Here is a 22,458-nt window from a genome sequence, read left to right on the forward strand (position 1 = left end):
GCCTAGCCCTGGTTAGAGTCTCGGTGTGGGCAAAGGATGGGGGGAAATACTATCCAAGACACTCCTTGTCCTTGCCAAAGCATTTCTTCATTCTTTCCTACTCTGCTTAATAGAAAGTAGCGTTCCTGCGTGCAGATTTAGAAGCAGCAGGGTCCAGGAGGCTGGTTGTGTCGCTGACCCTTCACTGCCCTTCCCAGCAGAGCAGAACAGGAGCAAACTTTGACCCCTTCAGGGGAGTGGAAGATGACTAATAATAATAATAATAATAATAATAATAATAATAATTTTATCATTTATACCCTGCCCATCTGGCTGGGTTTCCCCAGCCACTCTGGGCGGCTCCCAGCAGAAGACTAAAAACAGTGTAAAACTTCAAACATTAAAAACTTCCCTAAACAGGGCTGCCTTCAGATGTCTTCTAAAAGTCAGATAGTTGTTTCTTTCCTTGACCTCTGATGGGAGGGCATTTCACAAGGCGGGTGCCACCACTGAGAAGGTCCTCTGCCTGGTTCAAATGGGGTGTGGCAGCTGTATCGGACAGGCGCTGGCTGAGCCACTCTTGTAGTATTCTTGCTGATGAACCTTGACATCCAGTCTGTTTGAAAACGAAAGGGCCCCTAAACCGGTGCCTCCTCCCCTGCAGATTGCCCGCTGCAAGCAGCTCATCTGCGACCCCAGCTATGTCCCGGAGAGAGTGAAAAAAGCCGGCAAAGTCATCCGGGTCATCTGTATCTTGAGCCACCCAATCAAGAACACCAACGATGCCAACTCGTGCCAGATAATCATTCCCCAGAACCAGGTTAACAGGAAATCGGGTAAGCTTGGAAGATGAGGTCGGTTCGCTTGAGGCATACGGCTCCTGCAGCCTCTCTTGTTGATGTGTCGTGTCACGAACGAGTGACCCAAGACAAACCCCAGTAGGAACTGCTAAAAAATGAGTGGTGTGTTGATGGTTCTCTTCTTATTTAGTAGACTACTACTAAGTCAGGTGAGATTGACAGGTGGCATAAACCAGCAGATTCCTTCTGGGATTAGACATTTCCTGGAAGACTGCAGCCATTTTCATTGACCAAGGTAGCCCCGACATACCTACCGTATTTTTCGCTCTATAAGACGCACCTTTTCCCTCCTGAAAAGTAAGGGGAAATGTGTGTGCATCTTATGGAGCGAATGCAGGCTGCGCAGCTATCCCAGAAGCCAGAACAGCGAGAGGGATCACTGCGCAGCGATCCCTCTTGCTGTTCTAGCTTCAGGCTTAGCCCCTCAGTCCCTTCCCCCACCTCCCGGAAAAGCCCCCAAGAGCCGTCCTCCCTTTAAAGAGCTGCGCGGAGCGTGTGTCTTGGGGGCTTTTCCCCAAGGAAGGAGAAGGGCAGCCCGTCAGTGACGCGGCTCATGAAAGGGAGCACTGAGCAGAGCCTGGGATGCATACAGGCTCTGCTCTGCGCTCCCTTTAAATAATTTTTTTTTCTTGCATTCCCCCTCTAAAAACTAGGTACGTCTTATGGTCAGGTGTGTCTCATGGAGCAAAAAAATACGGTAATTCTGTAGAGGAGCAAAGCTTTGTATCATTATCCTTTTGAAGCTGTTTTCGGGATAATTGGATTTTGTAGAAATTTCTGGAGTAGGAGCAGTGGTTCGGCTTCTTGTTAACATGTTTCTCAGGATTCTGCCTCTTCATTGGGCAGACTCTTTTTCCAAGTTCTTTTTTCTTTACTGTATTGTTTCAGAGAATGCTCATGTTATCTATATTATCTATATTTTGTGTTTATGTGAAGCATTTTTGACACAATCTTCGGTTGAAAAAAGGCTTCCAGGGCTGCTTGCAAATGTCAGCAATAAGACAGTTTAGACTTCCTGTTTGTGACCAAAAAAAGAGAGATTTGGAGGAAAAGCAAACTGTTTCTTAGTTAGGGAATTCTTGTAATGACCAGCTGGAACGGAAGAGTTTTAATAGATCTCTTGGTGCTACTGAATGAGACTGACTTATTACTGGATAAAATCCCTAATACTTAACACCTCGGTCTAGATTTGAGGGTCCAAGCAGAGCTCTTTACATGCTTGAGTCTGGATCCTTCCGGCTGCATCAGTGCTCTTGCTAACTTATAGAGCTCTCCTAACAGATACTTCTGGGACGACTTCCTGTTCTGGTGGGCTGGGCTGCAGCATCCTGCTGTGTTTCTGCTGCAAGTCTTAATTCAGCCGCGTGTTGTGACGGGGATGGCGAAGCAGCTCAAGCCAGAAACGGGGTCCCCTGACTCCTGCCCCTTTTGTCTCTCTTAGATATCTATGTCTGCATGATCTCGTCCGCACACAACGTGGCAGCGCAAGGGAAGTACATCGCCATTGTGAGCACTACCGTGGAGACGAACGACCCGGAGAAGGAAATCAAGCCTGCCTTGGAGCTCCTTGAGCCTATTGAGCAGAAGTAAGTTCCCCTGCTCCAAACTCGCCATCTTCACTTGGAGGCACAGGGCCTGTTGAGCTCCAGAAAAGGGGTCCCTCAGCAGAGGAAAGCCACCCCCACACCTGCCATCCATTATGGGTTATTTGAGAATATGTATTCTAGGAACTGTGGGATGCGGGTGGCGCTGTGGTTTAAACCACAGAGCCTAGGACTTGCCGATCAGAAGGTTGGCAGTTCGAATCCCTGTGACAGGGTGAGCTCCCATTGCTCGGTCCCTGCTCCTGCCAACCTAGCAGTTTGAAAGCACGTCAGAGTGCAAGTAGATAAATAGGTACCGCTCCGGTGGGAAGGAAAACGGTGTTTCCGTGTGCTGCTCTGGCCACATGACCCAGAAGCTGTACGCCGGCTCCCTTGGCCAGTGAAGTGAGATGAGCGCCGCAACCCCAGAGTTGGTCACGACTGGACCTAATGGTCAGGTTTAAGTTTCATTCTAGGAACTGCTTGTTTTGAGGCCACTTGTGGAGGGGTTCTGTGTGTGAGAGGGAGTTCATTTCACTGTCAAACAGCTCTTACCATCAAAGTTATTTCTGTTGTTTAATCTCCTTTTTTGTAACTTGGAGCCATTAGTTCAGGTCCTAGCTTCCAGAGGAGAAAATAAGTTTGCTCCAACCTCCCTGGGAGAGCCCTTTAGAAACATACTTAAAAGCTTTTTTCAGAATTGCCATTAAAAGTGATTTTTCTTTTCTCCTCTCCCTTAGGTTTGTTAGCGTCTGCGACCTGTTTGCACCAACTGACCTGGGCAGAGAGAGCCAGGTTTGTATGAATTGGGAAGCAAAAGACCACACGCCCTGGTGGGTGGGACGGAAGGGGAAAGCTTTGGCAGTAAGCCCCCTTGCTTGTGGTTTCTTCTAGATCTTTATTTCTCGCACCTACGACGCCACCACCCACTTTGAGACGACGTGTGATGACATCAAAGACATTTACAAGAGGATGATGGGATCAGAGTTCGACTTCGAAGAGATGAAGCGGAAGAAGAACGATATCTACGGAGAGGAGGACCAGCAGTAACGGTGCTTTTTTAAGTCTTAACTTAAGAGATCTAAATTGGCTGGTGTTGGGGGTGTGTGTTACGTATACACAGAGGGACTTAAGCGAGCACCGTACGAAGTTCAATATTGTAAAAGCCTGCTTTTTGTAATCATATCTCCTGAGATTGAAAAGAAAAAAAAAAGAGTCCTGCACTGGTGAAAACGCTCCTCCCCTCTTTGGATATAATCATGTGTTAATTATTCTTTAAACGAGGTTGCTGTGTCAAAATTGGCAGATACTGATGCCCTTGACTTTTTAACTGTTGCTAACTTGACTAAAGGATGAGCAGATGCTAAAAGTTCCCTTGCTGACCTAGATTGTGGGGTGCACAAGCCCAAACCCCTAACACCTGCCTCACTTTTTCCTGACCCCTTTGTAGCCCCCTCCCTTTCCTTTTTGATCTGTGCTCCATTGAAAGCAAGTGGTGCCCTGCTGACCATTTCCTCGTCTTTCTGCCATGCTCCCTCTCTGCCCAGGAGACTCATCCCATCCAGTCTTAAACTTCCATCGCAAAGCTGCATTACGGCCAAAGCCCACAGCAACTGCAGCCACGTGGCAGGATTTTCACCCGGTGTGCTCCTCCTCCTCCTCCCCTCCAGCCCCTCTCTTCCCACCTCCGCCCCTCTCCTTAAAAGCTTCTCAAAACGTTTACATCTGTCGGGACACAACTGTGCCGCAAGGCTTTTTGTGTTTTCAAGGCGATAAAACTAATAAAAACAAAACTTGGTGCAAGAATGAAACTCCAAAGCAGGCAAGGTTGTGTCTGTGTTTGTGCAAGTATTTTTCTTCCCCCCTCTCCCTCTCCTCTTCTGTACCACGTCTGGCTTCTCAAGTGGACCAAACTGCGCTGCAGTATTGATTTGATGGAGCCTGTGGGGCTGCTTCTGTCTGGTGGGGAAGGCTCTAGATGACTTCTGTACTGCCAAGTAAAGCCAACTTCTGGAAACAAGTTCCGTGCTGTGGTCTGATTTCACCTCTCAGTCGCCCTCCTCCTTTGCCCCACGGGGTTCTGTAGATGGCATGCACAGGGCCCTGGTAAGACTTGAGGGGCAAGGCTCCTTGTTCGCTCTCAAATGGGTTGGGGGAAGTGGTCTAGGGTGGAGGCAGGAAGGGGGCTTTGAGCTCTCCCAAAGGGGAGGGTGTGTCCTGCTGCCTCTTGGCCCTTAGCAGATCATTTCCAGATAGTCCCAAATAGGCAAACCTGTTAAGAATCACCTCCTAGCTGCATCACCTTTGTTCTTGGTATCCGGATGAAGCACTGAAAAACAAAATGGTCTACTAGGCATATACACAGTTGGGAGCTCAGCTGTGGATCCTGCAAACTGTTGGGATACTGCTGGGGAGATAGCATTTTATTCAACAGCAGGAAAAAACATGTCTGCTTCCCTTTGAAGTGTGGTGCAGTGGTTAAGAGCGGTAGTCTTGTAATCTGGTGAACCGGGTTCGCGTCTCCGCTCCTCCACATGCAGCTGCTGGGTGACCTTGGGCCAGTCACACTTCTCTGAAGTCTCTCAGCCCCACTCACCTCACAGAGTGTTTGTTGTGGGGGAGGAAGGGAAAGGAGAACGTTAGTCGCTTTGAGACTCCTTAAAGGGAGTGAAAGGCGGGATATCAAATCCAAACTCCTCCTCCTCTTCTTCTTCGTCTCCAGTAAAACAGCTAAAAGCAAAAGCAATATACAAACGGAACTTCCCAGCAAGCGCTGGAAATAAACAGATATGTGACACACAGCAGTCATGCCTGTACCCTTTTATGGTGGAACGGAACTATATCCTAACACAAACTTCCTAGTTCTTAAGACTGCCAGGGAGATACTCTGCACTGAGAGCTGGCAGCATTCTTTCTGATGTTTGGGGGGCTTCTGTCGGCTTTACTTTCTGCTTGAATGTTTTGCAAGGTCCATCTCGCTCTCACAAACACTAGCGTAAGGTCGGAGCGTAGTTTTCATTGTTTGGATTTCTCCCTTTCCACCAAATGGTGCTCAATGCAGTTGAGAATTTTGAAGAGCGCATTCATGCTCTCCTTGCCCCCTGCCAAGAAGCAGTAACCACTAAACCAGTTTGCGGTGGCATATATACGGTGGCATTTATGTCACCCAGTGCTTCAGGAATTTTAGCTAGTCCCTCTTGGAATTTGGAGAAGACTCTGGATGCAATGATGCTTGCAGAAGTTTATGAACATGTTCATAATCATAGGCTTATGAACATTTCCCAGTGCAAATCAATATTACTGTTTCCAAGTCTAAGGATTTGCCCTAGGTAGACACTGATAAATTCTGACAGGACTATTACAGCAGAGATGTCGCTAGACATTGTCCTTGACCACTGGTTCTGCTGCCTGGGGCTGATGGGAATTGGAGTCCCAATGTGAGTGAGACTGGTTTCCCCATCCCTGCTCTGCAGAAAGCTTACAGTGGTGAATCTGGGGGAATGATAGCACTTGACGCCAGCTGACGATCAATCTTCTGGAAGAACCGGGTCTTAAGGACAGATTTGAAGTGAGAATTTTAGCCTTGCTGCAATGCAATGCTGAGAAACTAAGCAGAATGCCCCTGTGAAGGCTGGTCAACGTTGATAGCATTGCCTATGCCATTATCAGATTTTATGGCAGTCAAATATAAATTCCAACCGTAGCTGCCCCAGAGGATATTGTGACTCCAGCATTTTTGATCCCTTGGAACTCGCCTTTTTCACAGCTGCCATATACTGGCTTGACCCCTTCATTCATCAGCAACCTCCGGCTCAAAATTGCTGTCTGTCTACCTGCTGCCAACCCACACTCTGCTTTGGCAAGCTTGCAGCTCTTTGCCCCAGTGCAAAAACCACTTTACACTTAACAATGAACCACAATTTTGGAGTCTGCGGCGACCCTCCCAGTCATTTGACATTGCTCGCATTGATTCAAGCCAACAACTTTTTATCCAGCTTTATTTATAAATGTTAGTTACAAAAAAAAATCTGCAAAGAGATACATTTCCGCCTCTCGTCGGTGCTGTAATCCGGGGAGGCCCTTTTATTGCAACACCATAAATAGTTCAGAGAGGAAAGGAGGTTTTTAATTCAAGAATTCAAACTCTGCTATCTACAAGGGGGGTGGGGGGGTGGAGTTCTGCTTGTTACTGGTTAATACCCATCAGCAAAAGATGAATAAAAAAAACCTTGAAAGGTAACGTTCATTGCACAGTAACTTGTTTTAATGTGATTTTTAAAAAGGGGAAACCAGACCCCAAGTTGCTTGTGATTTAAGTACACCAATCACGATCCACCTGCGACTCAATTCCGCTTTGCCATTGCACTGCTTAAATGAATCTGAGCCAGTGTCCAAAAGCATAGCAGTGAAGCTCCAGGTGGATGGAGCCTGTTAGGTACCGTATGTCTGGAAAAACTCTCCAACAGACTGATTCCTAAACCTTCAAGTAACACAGGTTTTCCCTCCCTCCCCTGCCCCACCCCACAATGATAATTAGCTGCACAACCCAGTCATTATAACGCTTCTTCCTATGCAAGACAATTCCTATCAATAATAACACAAATAATTTTCTTACAAGGTTTTTCCACATTGTGGTTAAATAAAGACGACTTTTCTCTACAGCCCTTAAATAAAACAGCAGCCCTTAAATAAAACAGCTACCGTTCTATTCAAGGATGGAGTGGGGAAGAACAAGGAAAGAAAACATCCTATGCATGAGGCACAATTTTTATTGTGCAAGTCAGGAAGCAGAAAAAAATAATAATTTCTCTCCTGGGACTGAACAGGTTTGTTCAGCGTTCTGCGCCAGGACCATGGAAGGTCAGGAAGGCATCTGTCTGGGTTACCTAAAATAAAGGGACACACATCACAGTAAGGACCCCTCTTGATGCTGCTGTGTATTTCAAAATGGCAAACTGATACGGAGCAGGGAGGAGATGTTATTACACAAAAGGCACGGTCATCCTGTTGAATTAGGGGGAGAATAATACAGTACACTTTTGGTCTGAGTTCAAACAGTATTTTTGTTTCCAGCAGCATCTCAGTGGTCAAAGTCTTGCTTGCTGGTATCCTTGAGGTGTCTCCTGTTGCACAGACATTTCCCCTTTCAACTCAACATCTCCAGCAGGGATGGGGAAACTGGCCCTCCAGACGAAAGTTTCCATCACAACCAGCCCACTACCTTATTTTAAATCAGGGTTTCCCAAACTTGTGTTTCCAGCTGTTTTTGGACTACAGTTCCCATCATCCCTAACTAGCAGGGATGAAGGGAACTATAGTCCAAAAACAGCTGGAGACCCAAGTTTGGGAAACCTTGGTTGAAACCTACTGTATTTTTTGCTCTATAGGATGCACTTTTTCCCCTCCAAAAATTAAGGGGAAATGTGTGTGCGTCTTATGGAGCAAATGCAGGCTCCTTGGCTTCAGCGATAGCAATGTGAAGCTTCCAAAGCGCAGAGGGAGCGTTCCCTCCGTGCTCCGGAGGCTTTGCATTGCTTTCGCTGAAGCCTGGAGAACGAGAGGGGTCAGTGCGCACCGACCCCTCGCTCTCCAGGCTTCAGGGATAGACTCTCCTGGCTTCAGCGAAAGGAATCTGAAGCCTGTGGAGCGCAGCAGGAACTCACGCTCCGCTCCGAAGGCTTCGGGTTCCTTTTGCTGAAGCCGGGAGAGCAAGACTCTCCTGGCTTCAGCAGAGAGGGAGAGCTGCGCAGCGCCCCTTCAGCGAAGCGGGAGGAGAAATAGAAGGGGCTCCGTTTCTCCTGCCGCTACGCTGAAGGGGCGCTGAGCAGAGAGGGGGAGGTTTTTTTTCTTGTTCTCCCCCTCTAAAACAAGGTGCGTCCTATGGAGCGAAAAATACGGTAATTCATATGCATATACTGCAGGTGTTCTAATCATCAAAACATCCACAAGCAGATGAAGTGGATGTCAGATCCAGGTTCAAATATCCGTCAATCCAGGAGATCACTGGCTGACATTCGGCCAGCCCCCTTCTCTCCCATAGCTGCTGCAAGAATAAAACAGCAGGGGCTAATCATGTATGCTGCACTGAGCTCTTTGGAGGAGGCCCCACAGAACGGAAAAAGTAATGAAGATGTGCCTGGGCTGGAGGCACAAGAGAGGCAGAAAAAAACTGGGCTGTGGGTGCAGGTCTTTCACAGACCACCAGGTGGAGCCCTTCAACCGTTCTGTTCGCAGTGCGGCATCAGAAACAAGGACGATATTTTTAGTATTTTTATGGTGCTTTAGTGCTCAAAGCATTTCACATGCATGCACTTTCTTGAGGTGGGGTGAGCCACCAGACGCTGAGATTCCAGTTCCCAGAGCCAGTGTGGTGTAGTGGTTAAGAGCGGTAGACTCGTAACCTGGTGAACTGGGTTCGAGTCTCCACTCCTCCACATGCAGCTGCTGGGTGACCTTGGGCCAGTCACCCTTCTTTGAAGTCTCTCAGCCCCACTCACCCCACAGAGTGTTTGTTGTGGGGAGGAAGGGAAAGGAGAATGTTAGCCGCTTTGAGACTCCTTTGGGTAGTGATAAAGCAGGATATCAAATCCAAACTTCTTCTTCATGTTCAATAAGGATGCTGTGAGATCAACGATATCTGCTGACTCCTAAGGTTGCCCCCTCCCCTATAGTCCTTCCAATGTAAGGGAACTCAGTATTTTATCAACCTCAAATTGCAACTATGGGGAGGAGCAGAGGGAGGGGGATGCTTTCAGGGCCCCCTTTGGAGTTCAAGGCAGAGCTGGGGTTTGAACCGGGGCCTTCCTGATTCATCACTCTGGGGCATTGTACCAACTCATGTAAGCAATATTGCTCTAAAACCCTGTGCTGAGACCCAGGGGTCAAATGCGGCCTCTTCAAACTTCTTCATCTGGCCCTCAGAACTCCTTCCAGCTCTGTGATCCTATGACTCATCCCCAATACAGGCTCTTTATCCCCAGCCCACGCTTTGCACATCCCAAAGCATTTTGGTCTGGCTGCAAAGTGTCCCTAAAGTGATCATCCCTCTTGCTCCTCCCACTTTTGCATTTGGCCCTGCCCACCCCATTCAGTGCCCAGAAGGGACTGTGGACTTTGGTTGAAAGCAGTTCCAACCCCCCGGTCTTAAAAAAAAGCAGGGAGAGGGGCAGAATAGGGAGCGCTCACAACGCCTGCCACTCATGAAATCCGCCCGCCTTCTAAGGCTGGTGCTAGCAAGCCTTCCAGTTTTCTCCATTTGCGCTGCTCCCCGGTACAAAAAACGACCCCCGTGGCTTCCCGCTTACCAACAGCCACTTCTAAACGGTGCTGCCAAACTTTCAGCCGTCGCCACGAAAGTATTTACATCCAGCACCAGGATCCCCTTATTCTCCATGGTTTCTCGGCTGGCGCTGGGTTTCTCTGCAAGGAGCAAATGAGAAAAGGAGATGTTACTGCTGCAAATACCTCTGCAAAATATACAATGCCGTGAGATGGCTTCCCAACAAGCTAAATTCCAGGGAGCTGGGCCAACTCTGGGTATGTGGGAATGGAGTTGGTTGGGGGAAATGCTTGATCAGTTTTGGCCTTGTGAAACTCCTCTTAAAGCACGGGTGTCAAACACAAGGCCCGCAGGCCAAATCCGGCTCGCCAGACCTCGTCATGTGGCCCATGGCATCAAGGGCGAGGAAGCGAGCTTCCGGTCCTTTTTACTGGTCCCGACCAAGATTTTAGGGTCCGCACTCCGGCGGAGGCTCTCTGCCTTTCTAAAAAGTGACCCACGCGAACAGCCTTCCCTGCCTGCTTGCAGACAGGGCTCCAACGGACGCACCCCGTCGGTGCTGCCTACCGGCCAGTCCCACAGCTTTTGCCTGCCTTGCGGGCCGGACAAAAAGGCTTTCTGCTCGCTCGGTCCAGTCCGGGGCTCGCTGCGGAGGAGGCGGTCCCGCGAAGCCGAGCTCAGAGCCGGCTGCCTCCGCCCCTCGGAGCCTCCCAGGTGCGGCTGCTCGAGGGGGCGGGTCGCACGTGCGGGGCAACTTTTGGAGCCCGAGAGAGCTGCGGAGGCTGGCAGCGAGGGCAGGGAGCGACGGCCACGCTTGGGACGCCGCTCGCTCACTCGCTCGGGCCGCAAGAAGAGGCCACTGCGGATCTGCAGCTGGCGAGGAGATGGCTGGGGGCGCGGGCGGCGGGGCTGGCTGGGGGTCGCCCTGGTGGGTAAGTAGCGGGGCCGGCAGGCGGGGAAGGGAACGGCGGAGGCGAGTGGAGAGCGGGGACCCGGTGCAGGTCCTGCCGCAGGCGGTGTGCCCCGGCTGGGCTGGGAGAGGCAAAGCTGCTGCTGGTTCAGCTGCGCAGAGTGGGGTGGAGGGAGCCGGGCGGGCGGGCGGTGTGCCACACCGCAAAGCAGGGGCGCCTCCCACCCCGAAGAGGACCGTGCCGGCATCTGGGCGGCTGGAGCAAAGTGGGAGCCTGCCAGCAACTTGGCTGCGGGAGCCTGGCTATGAAACACCGCCCCCCTCCCCACGCCAACACATCGGCTTTCTCCGGGCCGGAGGACTTCGCGGATAGCCCCCTCCCCGGGAACAACTGCAGCAGCTCGGGGCCCCAGCAGGACATCCTGGCCACCTGCGCCCGCAGTGCCGCTGGGGCTCCCTTGCAAGGAAGAAACTGCTGCTGTCCAAACTGCAGCTCCGTATCCTCCGACTCCTGAGTGCGGCGGCAGGGCGGGGGGAGGCAACATTTGCTTCTGCTCTGCACTGTTGGGACAGGCTCCTGTCTCTTCCCCGTTGGAGCTCCAGTCTGCCTGGAAGCCCATCTCGTCATCTTTTTTAAAAATCATTATTATTTCTTCTTCTATTCTTATTTAAAATCGTACTGGAATAGGTATATTAAATAGTGTATAGGTTCAAGACAACACACACCAGTGCCTAAGGAAAAATAACTTTGATAAAGTCCTACAGATACAACCGGCCCTTTGAGGGTGACCAAACTGCTGATGCGGCCCCCTGGATTTGAGTTTGACACTCCTGTCTTAAAGCAATTTCTCTGGTCAATCGGCAGTAACAGAGAAGGGGTGCGTCCCAGCTGGGAAGCAGGAACCCAAAATGCCCATGTGTGCCTTAAGACCAGATCTCTATCAGGAAAGCAAACATAGTGCTCTCCAGCTGCTTTTGGACTACAACTCCCATCAGCCAATGGTCGGAGGTGATGGGAGTTTTAGTGCACAACACCTGGAGAACACACACGAATGTAAGCAGAGCCTGTCCGTTGGTTCAGGACAAAGTCCCATCTAGCCCAACACCCTGTTCTCACAGGGGACAATTGGGAGAGCCTGCAAGGAGGACCTGAGTGCAAGAGCACTCTCCTTGGGAATACTCGCAGCTGGAATTCAGAACCACACTGCATCTGACAGTGGGTAAAATATTCCCATCATAGCTAGCAGCCATCGACTCCACAAATTTGTCTAATCCTCTACACCTGCATTTTTCCCTAAAAAAAGAAAAGGAAAAAAAGTCCCAAATGTTTAGTTTGCTCTCATTTTTTCTAAACTAAAAAGCTCCCAACATGGCTCCAAACCATTCTGGCTGCCGTTTTCTGAACCTTTTCCAGCTCTACAATATCCTTTTGTAGGTTTGGTAAGCAGAACTGAAAACAGCATCCCATGTGTGGTCGCACCACAGATTTGCACAATCCCATTATGATACCGACACTTTTGTTTTCAACCCCTTTCCTAACGATCCCACTATGGTCTCATTGGCTGCTCTGCCATTCAGAAATACTCTAAACCTCTGGAAATTCTGGAAAAGCTCAAGGCAATGGAAAGCCCCTCTCAGCAGGGCCAGGACCCACAAAGGCTGCTTGTCTGCACATCCTTTTTCACACTGCCCTGAAAATGTGGGGTTTTTTTTGCAGGGGTGGGGGAGAGAAGAAGACATCCACATGAGAAGTGCCCCCACAGGCAGGATATGGCAAGATCTCCCTACCTGTGAGGAATACGGCAAATCTCCTGCTGATGTGCTGAACCTGCAAGTTCAGCAAGCAATTCAGATGCTCGGATCTCGGGGAAGACTTGGAATCGCACTGATGGTAGTGGAGAACTTCGGTGATGTTGGAACCCTGGCAGGATTTCAGGAGCATCTCCTTGGCGTGAGCTGCAGGGTCCTTCCTGCAGGAGAACAAAACGTCAAGAGAGTTTGGTCCCAAACAGCTTTGAGTTTGGGACTGTGCCCCAAAAGCACACCTCATATTCACAGAATAAGAATCGGAGAATTGTAGAATGGGAACGGACACCAAGGGTCATCCAGTCCAAGCCCCTGCAATGCAGGATGCTGCCCAGAGAGTTGCTTCTTGAGCTAACGACATTATATAAACGAATAAGAATGCAGGCATATCCTATGGGAGTTCCATGTGCTGAAATTCAGAGGAACCGAATACTTTTCATTTAGCCAGCAGCAGGGCAAAGCAGGGCACATGCAAGGGGGTGTTACACTGCAGAGAGAGTTGGGCTTGCAGGCTTTCGGGACCCAGGGCATCTCTTTCTCAGGCCAAGAAGCCCACGGCAGGCATGTGATTGGAAGCAGCGTTCAGGGGAAACGTGGTTAGGTAATGTCCTCAAACCAGAGACCAGTTCTGTCCAGGTTCAGACCTTCTCCTAAGGAGCAACAAAGAAAGCAGGATCCTCAAGTGGATCTCCAGTGCAGCAGAGCCAGACACCCCTGACCCCAGACTAGAGGCCCTCATGGCCACTGCCTGGGTTCCTGGCTGGACCTCAGATGTACGGAGCCACAGCAGCAGAGGAGACAAAGAGCCAGGCAGGAACTTCAAGGCAGCTGCTGAACTGTCCACGGAAGCTACTCAGGAGGAGGGAAGGCACATGGAAGCACTGACGGATCAGGGCCTGGCTGCGTGCATAGGGGAGGAAGGATATCCCCAGTGTCTGCACCCGAGGCCTCAATCAATTTATTTGATCATTTCAGTAAACTGTGGTTTTAAACGGTCTTTGTTGTTACCTGAGAGCTTGAAACTGGGTAGTCTGTAAATATAGGGAGTAAGGAAATAAATACATGCTTGCATGGACGGGGGGGGGCAGGCGGGGGAATGAGGACTCTATAGGGATTTAGCAGGGAGAAGGGATTTAGTCAGTGCCAGAGTCGTCCTCACCTGGCGTCCTCTCGGAGTCTCTTGGTCTCTTTGTAGTGAAGGAGCCAGCTCCATCTGCCGTGGCTGCAGTTGAGCTTCTCCAAGGTTTTGGCAGCGTCCTTCAGCTCCCCTGCAGGAAGAGCATCAGCACAACAGGACAGTGAAAACTACAAAGTTTGGCTGCCTAGAGTTCCGTCTCCGCTGTCACATGGTAACAGCTGGGTAGCCCCTGTTATTAAGGCTGCCGGTCCTTAGCCGTCAATATTGCCACTGTCGCCGTTCACTGAATCATCCTCCGTATTATTGATTGGATTTTTACCCCACCCTTCCTCTCAAAGGAGCCCACAAAACAGCAAAGCCATCCCATCCCTTTTTAAAAAAAAAACAACCCTGAAGAAATTAATAAATGGGGGGGAGGGGGGAATAAGTCACGTATCCTCAAAGGTTAATAATTTCTAGGGTGCCAAGGAACAGTATTTCAGCCATTAAATGTCTGGATGAGCGTTTTAAGGTCCCTCCAAAATGTTAATGAGCGAGACACCTCGCCAGGGAAGGTGTTCCACAAGCAGGAACTACCACTGAGAAGGCCCTGTCATGGATTAACCCCGACAGGGCAATGCCCAGCAGCACGGCCAGCATCTGGGCCTCCTTCCTGATTGTAGGGCCCAAGGTGGCTGGTATCGGGTGAGATGCTCTTTCAGGTATTTGGGTACCAAACTGTTTAGGACTTCATACATAGCACTGCAAAGCACCATGCTAATGGGAGATGCACCAGGCTGCATCTAAGGGAGATATGAGCGGAAGACAAATATTTAACACGAGGAGACATATTCTCCCTGACTTGCTCGCAGGGAGGTTTGCTTCTATTTATACTGCCACAACATTCAATCACAGGAAACAATCCCTGTGGACCATGTCCAAAGACACACCACCTCCAGAAAGCTGTGCTTTTCCGGAACTGGCACACTGGGCGCAACATCTCACCTACTGTCATCGCCTCAAGCACTTTGTCGTCAGACACCACGAAGCCCCCGCTGTGGAACAGCTCCTGATGCGTGTTGTCAAAGATGTCCTCAGGGTTGTCCACTCCCACAAAGGTCACGCTGGGAAAGCGCTTTAGCCTCAGCAAGGACGGGATCTGCCCAGGAGACAAATATTTTTTCAGGTTCAGCATTGGTTCATCGGTTACATTTCCCTCGGGTGGGCAGAGGGTGGCACCGGGTGCACAAGCAGGAGATTTGACCACTGGCGGAGGAGGAGTGCACCGCCCCCGGCAGCACGATCCCGGTGGGGTTTACGCCAGCCACACCCCCACCTGCTCTCCGCCACTGGATCTGACCCTTCTCAGACTTTGGGAGGAAGGCACACACAGAAACAGGAACTGCTACCCACAACAGATAGCAATCAGGCCTGTGTACTTCCTGCTAAAACTTGTTTAGCCTTCCAAATTTAGGGTGATGCAGAAGGGAATCCTGCCACCTGTATGATTGAGCAAAGTTGCAGAACGCTTACTGCACTGTAAGCAAGCTTCTCTTTCACAACCTCACAGGGACTGGAAACTTGCCTCAGTGAAGGCTGCGCTTCAAGATTAGCAGGAAGCTGAATGCTACGCCCAGTGGTGGCGACGGCTGGGAAGACGCAATGTCTGAAACCGGTATCGTGAACCGAACGTCATACCGGTGGCAGAGGGTCTGCTCTGCATGCAGAACTGAACCCAGGTCCAATTCCTGGCATCTCCAGATACAGCCCAGAGGGTCCTCTGTGCAAAACCCTGGAAAGGTGCTGCCAGTCAGTGCAGACAAACTGTGCTCGATGAACCGAAAGTCTGCCTATACAAAGGCAGCTGCCCATGTTTCATGAAGCACCAGGGAGGGGGAACGTTAGAAGCATTTGGCAGCGGGAGGGAAGAGAACCAGGTTTTAATATCCAGAAACTATTTTTCCTGTGCCACACGGGAAAGGCACTTTTGAACCTACTTTATATATGTGTGGGTATATGTCCTCATTCCTAATGATGACCATCAGTCTGTCTCCCTCGGGGTGGCTTGTCTTACAAAAATGCAGAGGCTTCATTTCCACATGACTCCCTTTTTTCAGCAAGTTCTGAAACATAACATTTAAAAAAACCCATCACCAAAACCAGAATGGCTGCTTTCAGAGTTAAAAGCAAAAATGAAAACAAAACCAGAGTTTTTCTGTGTCTTCAAGCAGAAACAGAAATTCAGGATAAGTCTGCAGGGAAGGGACAGAGACGAGTCCTCTAATCCAGTACAAACAAATCCACTGTGTTCATTGCTATTTGTTTGTTCCATTTATATGCCACCTTTTCCTCCAGGGAGCTCAAGGTGGTCTGCATGGTTCTCTCTCCCCTCCCCCATTTATTCTCACAACAACCCTGTGAGGTAGGATAGGCTGAGAGACAGGGAGCAGCTCAAGGTCACCCAGCGAGCTTCATGGCTGAAGTGAGGATTTGAATCCTGGTCTCCCAGGTCACAGTCCAACACTGTTCTGCTAATATCACACTTCTATTGTCCTGTTCTTCTCACTTGAAATGGGAGATTCGCCCAAGGCTGTTAACTGCAGCAGAATCCCACCCAAAAGCACTTTCCATACAATCAAGTCCTGCACATTAAATATGATGTTCCTTTTTTAAATGAAAGCAAAGAGGAGGGGGACATGGACAGCTGAGAGTAGGTTTGGGTTGGTTTTTTTAATGCTAGAGCCCCAGAATGACTGAACACCCAGAGAATCAGAGCCAGAAGGGACCTCAAAAGCCACCTAGCCCAAACAGAGATGAACCATGAAGCAGACCAGCCTTTAAATCAGAACCAGTGAGGGCGGTGAAGGTCCTGTGTGAGTGTCTGGAGGCGGTTGGAGGATGGATGGCGGCTAACAGATTGAGGTTGAATCCTGACAAGACAGAAGTACTGTTTTTGGGGGACAGGAGGCAGGCAGGTGTGGAGGATTCCCTGGTTCTGAATGGGGTAACTGTGCCCCTGAAGGACCAGGTGCGCAGCCTGGGAGTCATTTTGGACTCACAGCTGTCCATGGAGGCACAGGTCAAATCTGTGTCCAGGGCAGCTGTTTACCAACTGTGTCCAGGGCAGCTGTTTACCAACTCCATCTGGTACATAGGCTGAGACCCTATCTGCCTGCGGACTGTCTCGCCAGAGTGGTGCATGCTCTGGTTATCTCCCGCTTGGACTACTGCAATGCACTCTACGTGGGGCTACCTTTGAAGGTGACTCGGAAACTACAACTAATCCAGAATGCGGCAGCTAGACTGGTGACTGGGGGCGGCTGCCGAGACCATATAACACCGGTCTTGAAAGACCTACATTGGCTCCCAGTATGTTTCCGAGCACAATTCAAAGTGTTGGTGTTGACCTTGACAGCCCTAAACGACCTCAGCCCAGTATCCCCGAAGGAGCGTCTCCACCCCCATCATTCTGCTTGGACGCTGAGGTCCAGCGCTGAGGGCCTTCTGGCGGTTCCCTCATTGCGAGAAGCAAAGCTACAGGGAACCAGGCAGAGGGCCTTCTCGGTAGTGGCGCCCGCCCTGTGGAACGCCGTTCCAGCAGATGTCAAAGCGATAAACAACTACCTGACATTCAGAAGACATCTTAAGGCAGCCCTGTTCAGGGAAGTTTTTAACGTGTGATATTTTACTGTATTTTTGGTTTTTATGGAAGCTGCCCAGTGGCTGGGGAGGCCCAGCCAGATGGGCGGGGTATAAATAATAAATTATTATTATTGTTATTATATAACATGGTGCCCTTTCGAGGCTGGTCCTCAGTAGGAGATACTGGGGCACCCTCACTGGTGCTGCCATTTTCAACATTAAACTCCAGTTCTGGCACCCTGGACATTGTGGTGTGGAAACCTGGGCCTGCATCTGGAATCTGCGATCCTCCCTCTTTTCCTCCTGCCACACACACACACCCTGCCACCCAGTGTAAGCATGTATTACTGTTCAGCATGCGCAAACACTAACCAAGGTTCCCCTCCTGAGCAGGGATGGAAGCTGGTTTGCATACCCCGGTTCAGAGGGGAACCCCGGTTAGAATCATTCCACACCAGCGACGCTGGAAAGGCCAGGGTCAGGGTATTTGCTTTACATGAGGAAGCCCCCGGGTTTCAGAACCCCTGAAAAGCCACTGCAAGTCAACAACAGTGGGCTAAATGAACCAACCATCTGACTCAGTGCAAGGGAGCTCCCTATGTTAAGGGAAGGGAGCTGGAAACGCAGGCTGAAAGAAGGGGTGTGCAAGACAAGGGCCCGGTTCCCAATTTGCAAATTACAGTGTAGCCGAGAGCAAGCGTTTCATCCACACTGGGCAGTTGTCGCCCGTTGCCGATTTCTCCAACGCCTAAAACCTGGTGCAATATTTAAAATGTGAAACATCTTTGTTAAGTTAAATTGACTGGAAAAGCTTGCAAATACCAGATAGGCTTAGGATTTTAATATGTAATGTGATAAATTAATATGTTGAAATTTAGATCAGGAAAGTAAGACAGATGTTAAGTGATTAAGTTAACTTTATGAGAATATAGGTTTTGGAAAACTGTTAAAATGATATGCACTGAAATTCAACCAAGGGGACACGAGGAAGTCGCTTAACAATGTTAATAAGATTAGTCTTAATAAGGTTAGGATTTATGTTTGTTTGTTCATTTGTTGGTGTGTTTAAAAATTTGTGGAAAACCAGTATTTTTTTTTGAAAAATAAAATAAAATGTGAAACACCTTACCTTTAGTCTCCCAAAGAAAGGACTGTCGCCTGTTTCCACCAGGTAGAATGCGTAAGGCTTTTTGCAAGCTTCCTGGGCAACCGTTTTCAGCTTGAAATGTAGTGTGCTGCAGAGTTCGGTGAAGAGGTGCTCGTAGGACGTCGTCCTCCGAGGCAAGGAGGGACCCCTTTTCTCCAGAGCATCTTCTGAGGTAGGATTTGGCTCTCGGGCCGCGAAACTCGCCTGCCTGTCGCCCTGCGTCATCAACCTGCTCAATTCGGCAAACTCGTCCATGATGACCGATATGTCTCCTCGGGAATCCTTTAGCTTATTATTGTACGTTAACTTGTTGAGGTGGAAAGGAGCACCCGGCCCTTTTCCTTGACCTTTCGTTCTAGCAGCATTGCTCACCGATTCCTGTGCAGAAGCAAACGGGGGAGGAGGTTCAAAAGGGTCGCTGTGTCTGCTCCTGGGGGTGCCGTGTGGGGCACTGTGCCTCGGGCCCCGGTTCAAAATAGTTATCAGAAGCGGGCTTCGGCTCCTGGGTGGCACACTGAGCTCAGGAGCTTCAGGGACCTTTCTCGATGGCAACGTCTCTGCCGTTACCTGAAGCACGCGCTCCGGTGTACCTTCGCCAGAGGTAGGAGGTTGTGGTTTCTTTAGGGTATGTTTTAGCTTATCGTGGAAACGCAGACACTCCATATCTAAAGTGCTCTGAATGGGGTCGTTCAGAACCCTCCAAGCCCTATCGGAGAAGTTTTTCCATTCCTGCTCTCCGAAAAAAGGGCTACGCCTCTTGGAAGACTGAAAGCTTCGGTTTTTTTCTTGGTGCTTCTTGGTTATAGTAAAGTTTAAATAGTCCTTTAGAGGTCCCGACTCTTCGGGAGAAGGCAGCACAGACCTATCGCCTTCCCTGAATGAGGACGGCCAGTCGTACTGGATAGTCTCAGCCTCAACATCAGGCACTGTCACCTTGTTTTCCAGATACACCCAGCCTTCACCCTTGTGAAGCTCGTTCTCACAGCTCAAATCACTGGCGCAACTCATTTCCATGGCATCTGGCGAGGCAGCAGATCTTGTAGACGGTATCTCAGGCTGACCTCTGGGATGCACATCTCCGCAAAGTTCTGGGACACCGTCCACAGAAACACATTTATTTTCCCAATTTATATTCACGCCCGTAGCTCCGACAAATGAGACGGGTCTTTCACCGGCCGGAGCATCTTCAGGGTCCTCCAGATTCTCCACCGGGTTTTTATACAGATCATGTGTGTCTTTATGTGCAGATGACCCAGATTCTTCGGATAAACATTCCGTAGGACGCACTGACGGCACAAAGGGCAGCACTTCTCTGCCTGCCTTCCTGAGCTGGTCCTCAAACATGGATGCTTCCGAACTAACTTGTCCTGGGTCAACCCCACACAACGCAGCTGTTTGGATCAAGGGGAACTGGCGTTCTGGACTTCTTATGCCTGTGTCTTCCCACTCTGGACAGCAAGAACTTTCCAGGGTGTCCGTAGCAGCTCCTGTCTCTTGATGAGACTTCTTTTCAGCCACTTGACCGGAACTTATGCTTCCCTGCAGTGCTGAATGATACCACCCATATCTTTGTACAGCCATGTGAGAGTCTCTCTTGTTGCTAGGCTGTGCTAAAGAGTCACCTGTCATCGCCCATTTGGGGTCATAATGGGCAAGCTTGTCAGTGGCATAACTCTCTTCATCACTCTCAGGAGGGGTCACACACTCAAGGGTGACGGAACTAATCCAGTTTAAGGCTGGATTCTCTTTCGCAAAGGCGGTTTCTTTGCTCACGGCCATCATGCCACTCACAGTGTCTATCAACTCATAGAGAAAGGACCTGATGTCTTCAGGCACAGTAACTACAGCTTGGCTTAGCTTATCATCATCAGATGCCGATTCTCGGGGCGCAGGAGAGACTTCAATGTCCTCACTGTTAACGCCACACTTTTGATTGTCGGTACTGGTGTCCGATTCTTCATTATCCAAATGCCAGCTCTGGCCCTGAGAATTGCCAAGTCGTTCTGTTGTCTGCCTGGCCTTCCGTTCCTCTTGAGTGGCTGTGTTGCACCGCAGTTCATTTGCTTGCAATGGAGCCACACCTACCAGGTGGAGGGCATCCTTTTCCTCAGGGATGCAGGAATCCTCAGCTGAACGTGTTTGCTTTGTGAGTGTGCTATTTTCAGCTGAGCGCTCTTGGTTCCCCGGCAAGTCTTCCTCTTCATCAGATATTGCTTGATAGACAGGACTAACCTGCAACTTAACCACTTCAGCCATGCGGATTCCTTCCTCTTCCGGTGAAACACAGGAACCCGCGACCAAGTCTATTTCTTTTTCAGGTGCAAGATTTGGAGCTGATAAAGCAGAATTTTCTTGTTTCCCTGTGGATTCCCCTTGAACTGGTGGGCTGCTCTGCACTTGACATGGTCCACAAGTTTTCAGCGGACTTGGGTCGGTCAGGTTACCCTCTTCCTGGGAAATGTCTTCAATCAAATCCATTTGATTTAGGGATATGTGATGTTTGGTTGACTCCGCAGAGTCTTCCTGGGCAGTTGGCAATTCTATTACATCATCAGGACTTGTTTGATGGACAGGACTCGCCTCCAGTGAAACTGAATCAGCCAGATTCATTCCTTTCTCTTCCGTGGAACCAAAGGAAGTATCGTCCGAACCAACTGGGCTTGGAAATTTGGGGCTGTTTGCCAGTACAATAGAATCTCGACTCTCTACAGATTCTCCTCGAGTTGCCATATCCTTTAATTCAGCAGCTTGCGCAGAAGCTGAATCTTCTAGGTTGGTTTTGTTATCTTCCTGGGACCTACGGGTGCTTTCAGCCACGTCCATTTGGTTTGGAGACATGGGATGTTTGGCTAATTCAACGGCATCTTCTGTCTCTGGAGACTGGGCTACTTCATCACGGGTTATTTGATTTACAGGGCTAGTCCGTAATGGAAGGGAATCCAACAGATTGTCCTCTCTATCTTTCTGTGAAAGGCAGAAACCCTTAACCGCATCTGTTGGGTCTAGAGATGCAGAACTAGGGGTTGATAGTACAAAGTCATCTTGGGTACCAGGTGATTCTGCCTGATGCTCGGAAACTGTGGCTGGTGATGGTGGAAAAGTGACTGGGGACGTAGAGGCCCTGGCAGCTTCTCTGCCTTCTATTGGACAGCCTTCCTCTTCTTTGTTCTCTTGGTCCAAGTCCATATCTCGGGGCTCTGAGTCAGTATCGTTGCTGTCCGAAAGAGCAAGTTCAATTGATTCCCACCCCGTGCTCTCTCCCTCTATATCTTCCTCATCTACAGGGAGATCCTGTGACCCCCTCCCCTCTCTACACAGTTTGTTGACTTCCCCACAATCACTGTCTGCTTCTAACCAGCCTATTTCAGCAGGACGTAGCAACACAGCGCCACCGCTCTGTGGGCTGTCCTCCTCCTTCTCTGCAGAAGGAGAGGAAGCCTTTAATTCAGAAATCTCTGCAGAAATGCCACCGGCCATCGTGTTCGCACTAGGCTGTTTGCTGGCTGAATTCTCCAGGACTTCCGCATCCTTGGAAGCAGCATCGCTTTGGGAAACCTCAGCTAAGTCGACACTCGCAGTCGCCTCCGCATCAGTTCCACGCTCCTGAGGCCTCGAACGCCCTTCGGTATGCTCATCTGTCAAGCTTCTGCTCTGGCTCTCTGCGGAGAGGGCAGGATCAGGTGTGAGTTCTTCATCAGGTTTCTCCACAGCCACCTGAAATAAAAATTCCAAGTTTCAAAAGTTCAGAGAGACAGAAAGGCAAAAAGTAAAAAATAAATCTCCATAGCTTTCTAAATCTGCAAACTATCCTAGAGCAGTAAAAAACAAAATCACAGCATGGTGCAAACGTTTACCAACACACGCTGCCTGGAGTTGAGAGAGCCTCAGCCCTCCTACCTTTCGAGCTCCGTCAAGGTTTACCCCACTGTGCTGCTTCAAGAATAAGCTGCCACAACTTGTCACAAATCAAACCAAGCACAGTCTCTGCTAGCCATGCCTCGTGGCCTAGCCATCAATCTTCCCTTGTTTTCACCATTCAATCTGGTTAGCAAAAAGGGCAGAGTTCGAATCACTGTGTTTGTCGCAGGTTATGGCAGCTGGCTCTATAATGCTGTCCAACAGCTAAATAGGGCCC

General features: G+C 49.7%; 2 protein-coding genes across 5 annotated transcripts in view; one reads left to right on the top strand and one right to left on the bottom strand.

The window, feature by feature from the left end:
- Positions 1 to 4,440, top strand: part of GDI2 (GDP dissociation inhibitor 2) — a 28,794-nt gene extending 24,354 nt beyond the window's left edge. Inside the window, exons 8-11 of the mRNA XM_053405080.1 lie at positions 644 to 815; positions 2,281 to 2,425; positions 3,163 to 3,217; positions 3,317 to 4,440. Of these exons, the coding sequence (XP_053261055.1) occupies positions 644 to 815; positions 2,281 to 2,425; positions 3,163 to 3,217; positions 3,317 to 3,472 (528 nt within the window). The 3' untranslated portion in view covers positions 3,473 to 4,440. The remainder of the gene's footprint in view (positions 1 to 643; positions 816 to 2,280; positions 2,426 to 3,162; positions 3,218 to 3,316) is intronic.
- A 1,963-nt stretch (positions 4,441 to 6,403) lies between these two features.
- Positions 6,404 to 22,458, bottom strand: part of TASOR2 (transcription activation suppressor family member 2) — a 60,556-nt gene continuing 44,501 nt past the window's right edge. For all 4 annotated transcript variants that reach the window (XM_053405068.1, XM_053405070.1, XM_053405069.1 and 1 more), the window contains 7 exons: positions 18,306 to 22,037; positions 15,532 to 15,657; positions 14,540 to 14,693; positions 13,577 to 13,685; positions 12,400 to 12,581; positions 9,727 to 9,841; positions 6,404 to 7,308 (listed from right to left, as the gene is read on the bottom strand). In XM_053405068.1, coding sequence (XP_053261043.1) covers positions 7,305 to 7,308; positions 9,727 to 9,841; positions 12,400 to 12,581; positions 13,577 to 13,685; positions 14,540 to 14,693; positions 15,532 to 15,657; positions 18,306 to 22,037 — 4,422 coding nt within the window. In that variant the 3' untranslated portion in view covers positions 6,404 to 7,304. The remainder of the gene's footprint in view (positions 7,309 to 9,726; positions 9,842 to 12,399; positions 12,582 to 13,576; positions 13,686 to 14,539; positions 14,694 to 15,531; positions 15,658 to 18,305; positions 22,038 to 22,458) is intronic.

This window comes from Podarcis raffonei, chromosome 10 (assembly GCF_027172205.1).
Source record: "Podarcis raffonei isolate rPodRaf1 chromosome 10, rPodRaf1.pri, whole genome shotgun sequence".
In the NCBI taxonomy this organism is placed as follows: domain Eukaryota; kingdom Metazoa; phylum Chordata; class Lepidosauria; order Squamata; family Lacertidae; genus Podarcis; species Podarcis raffonei.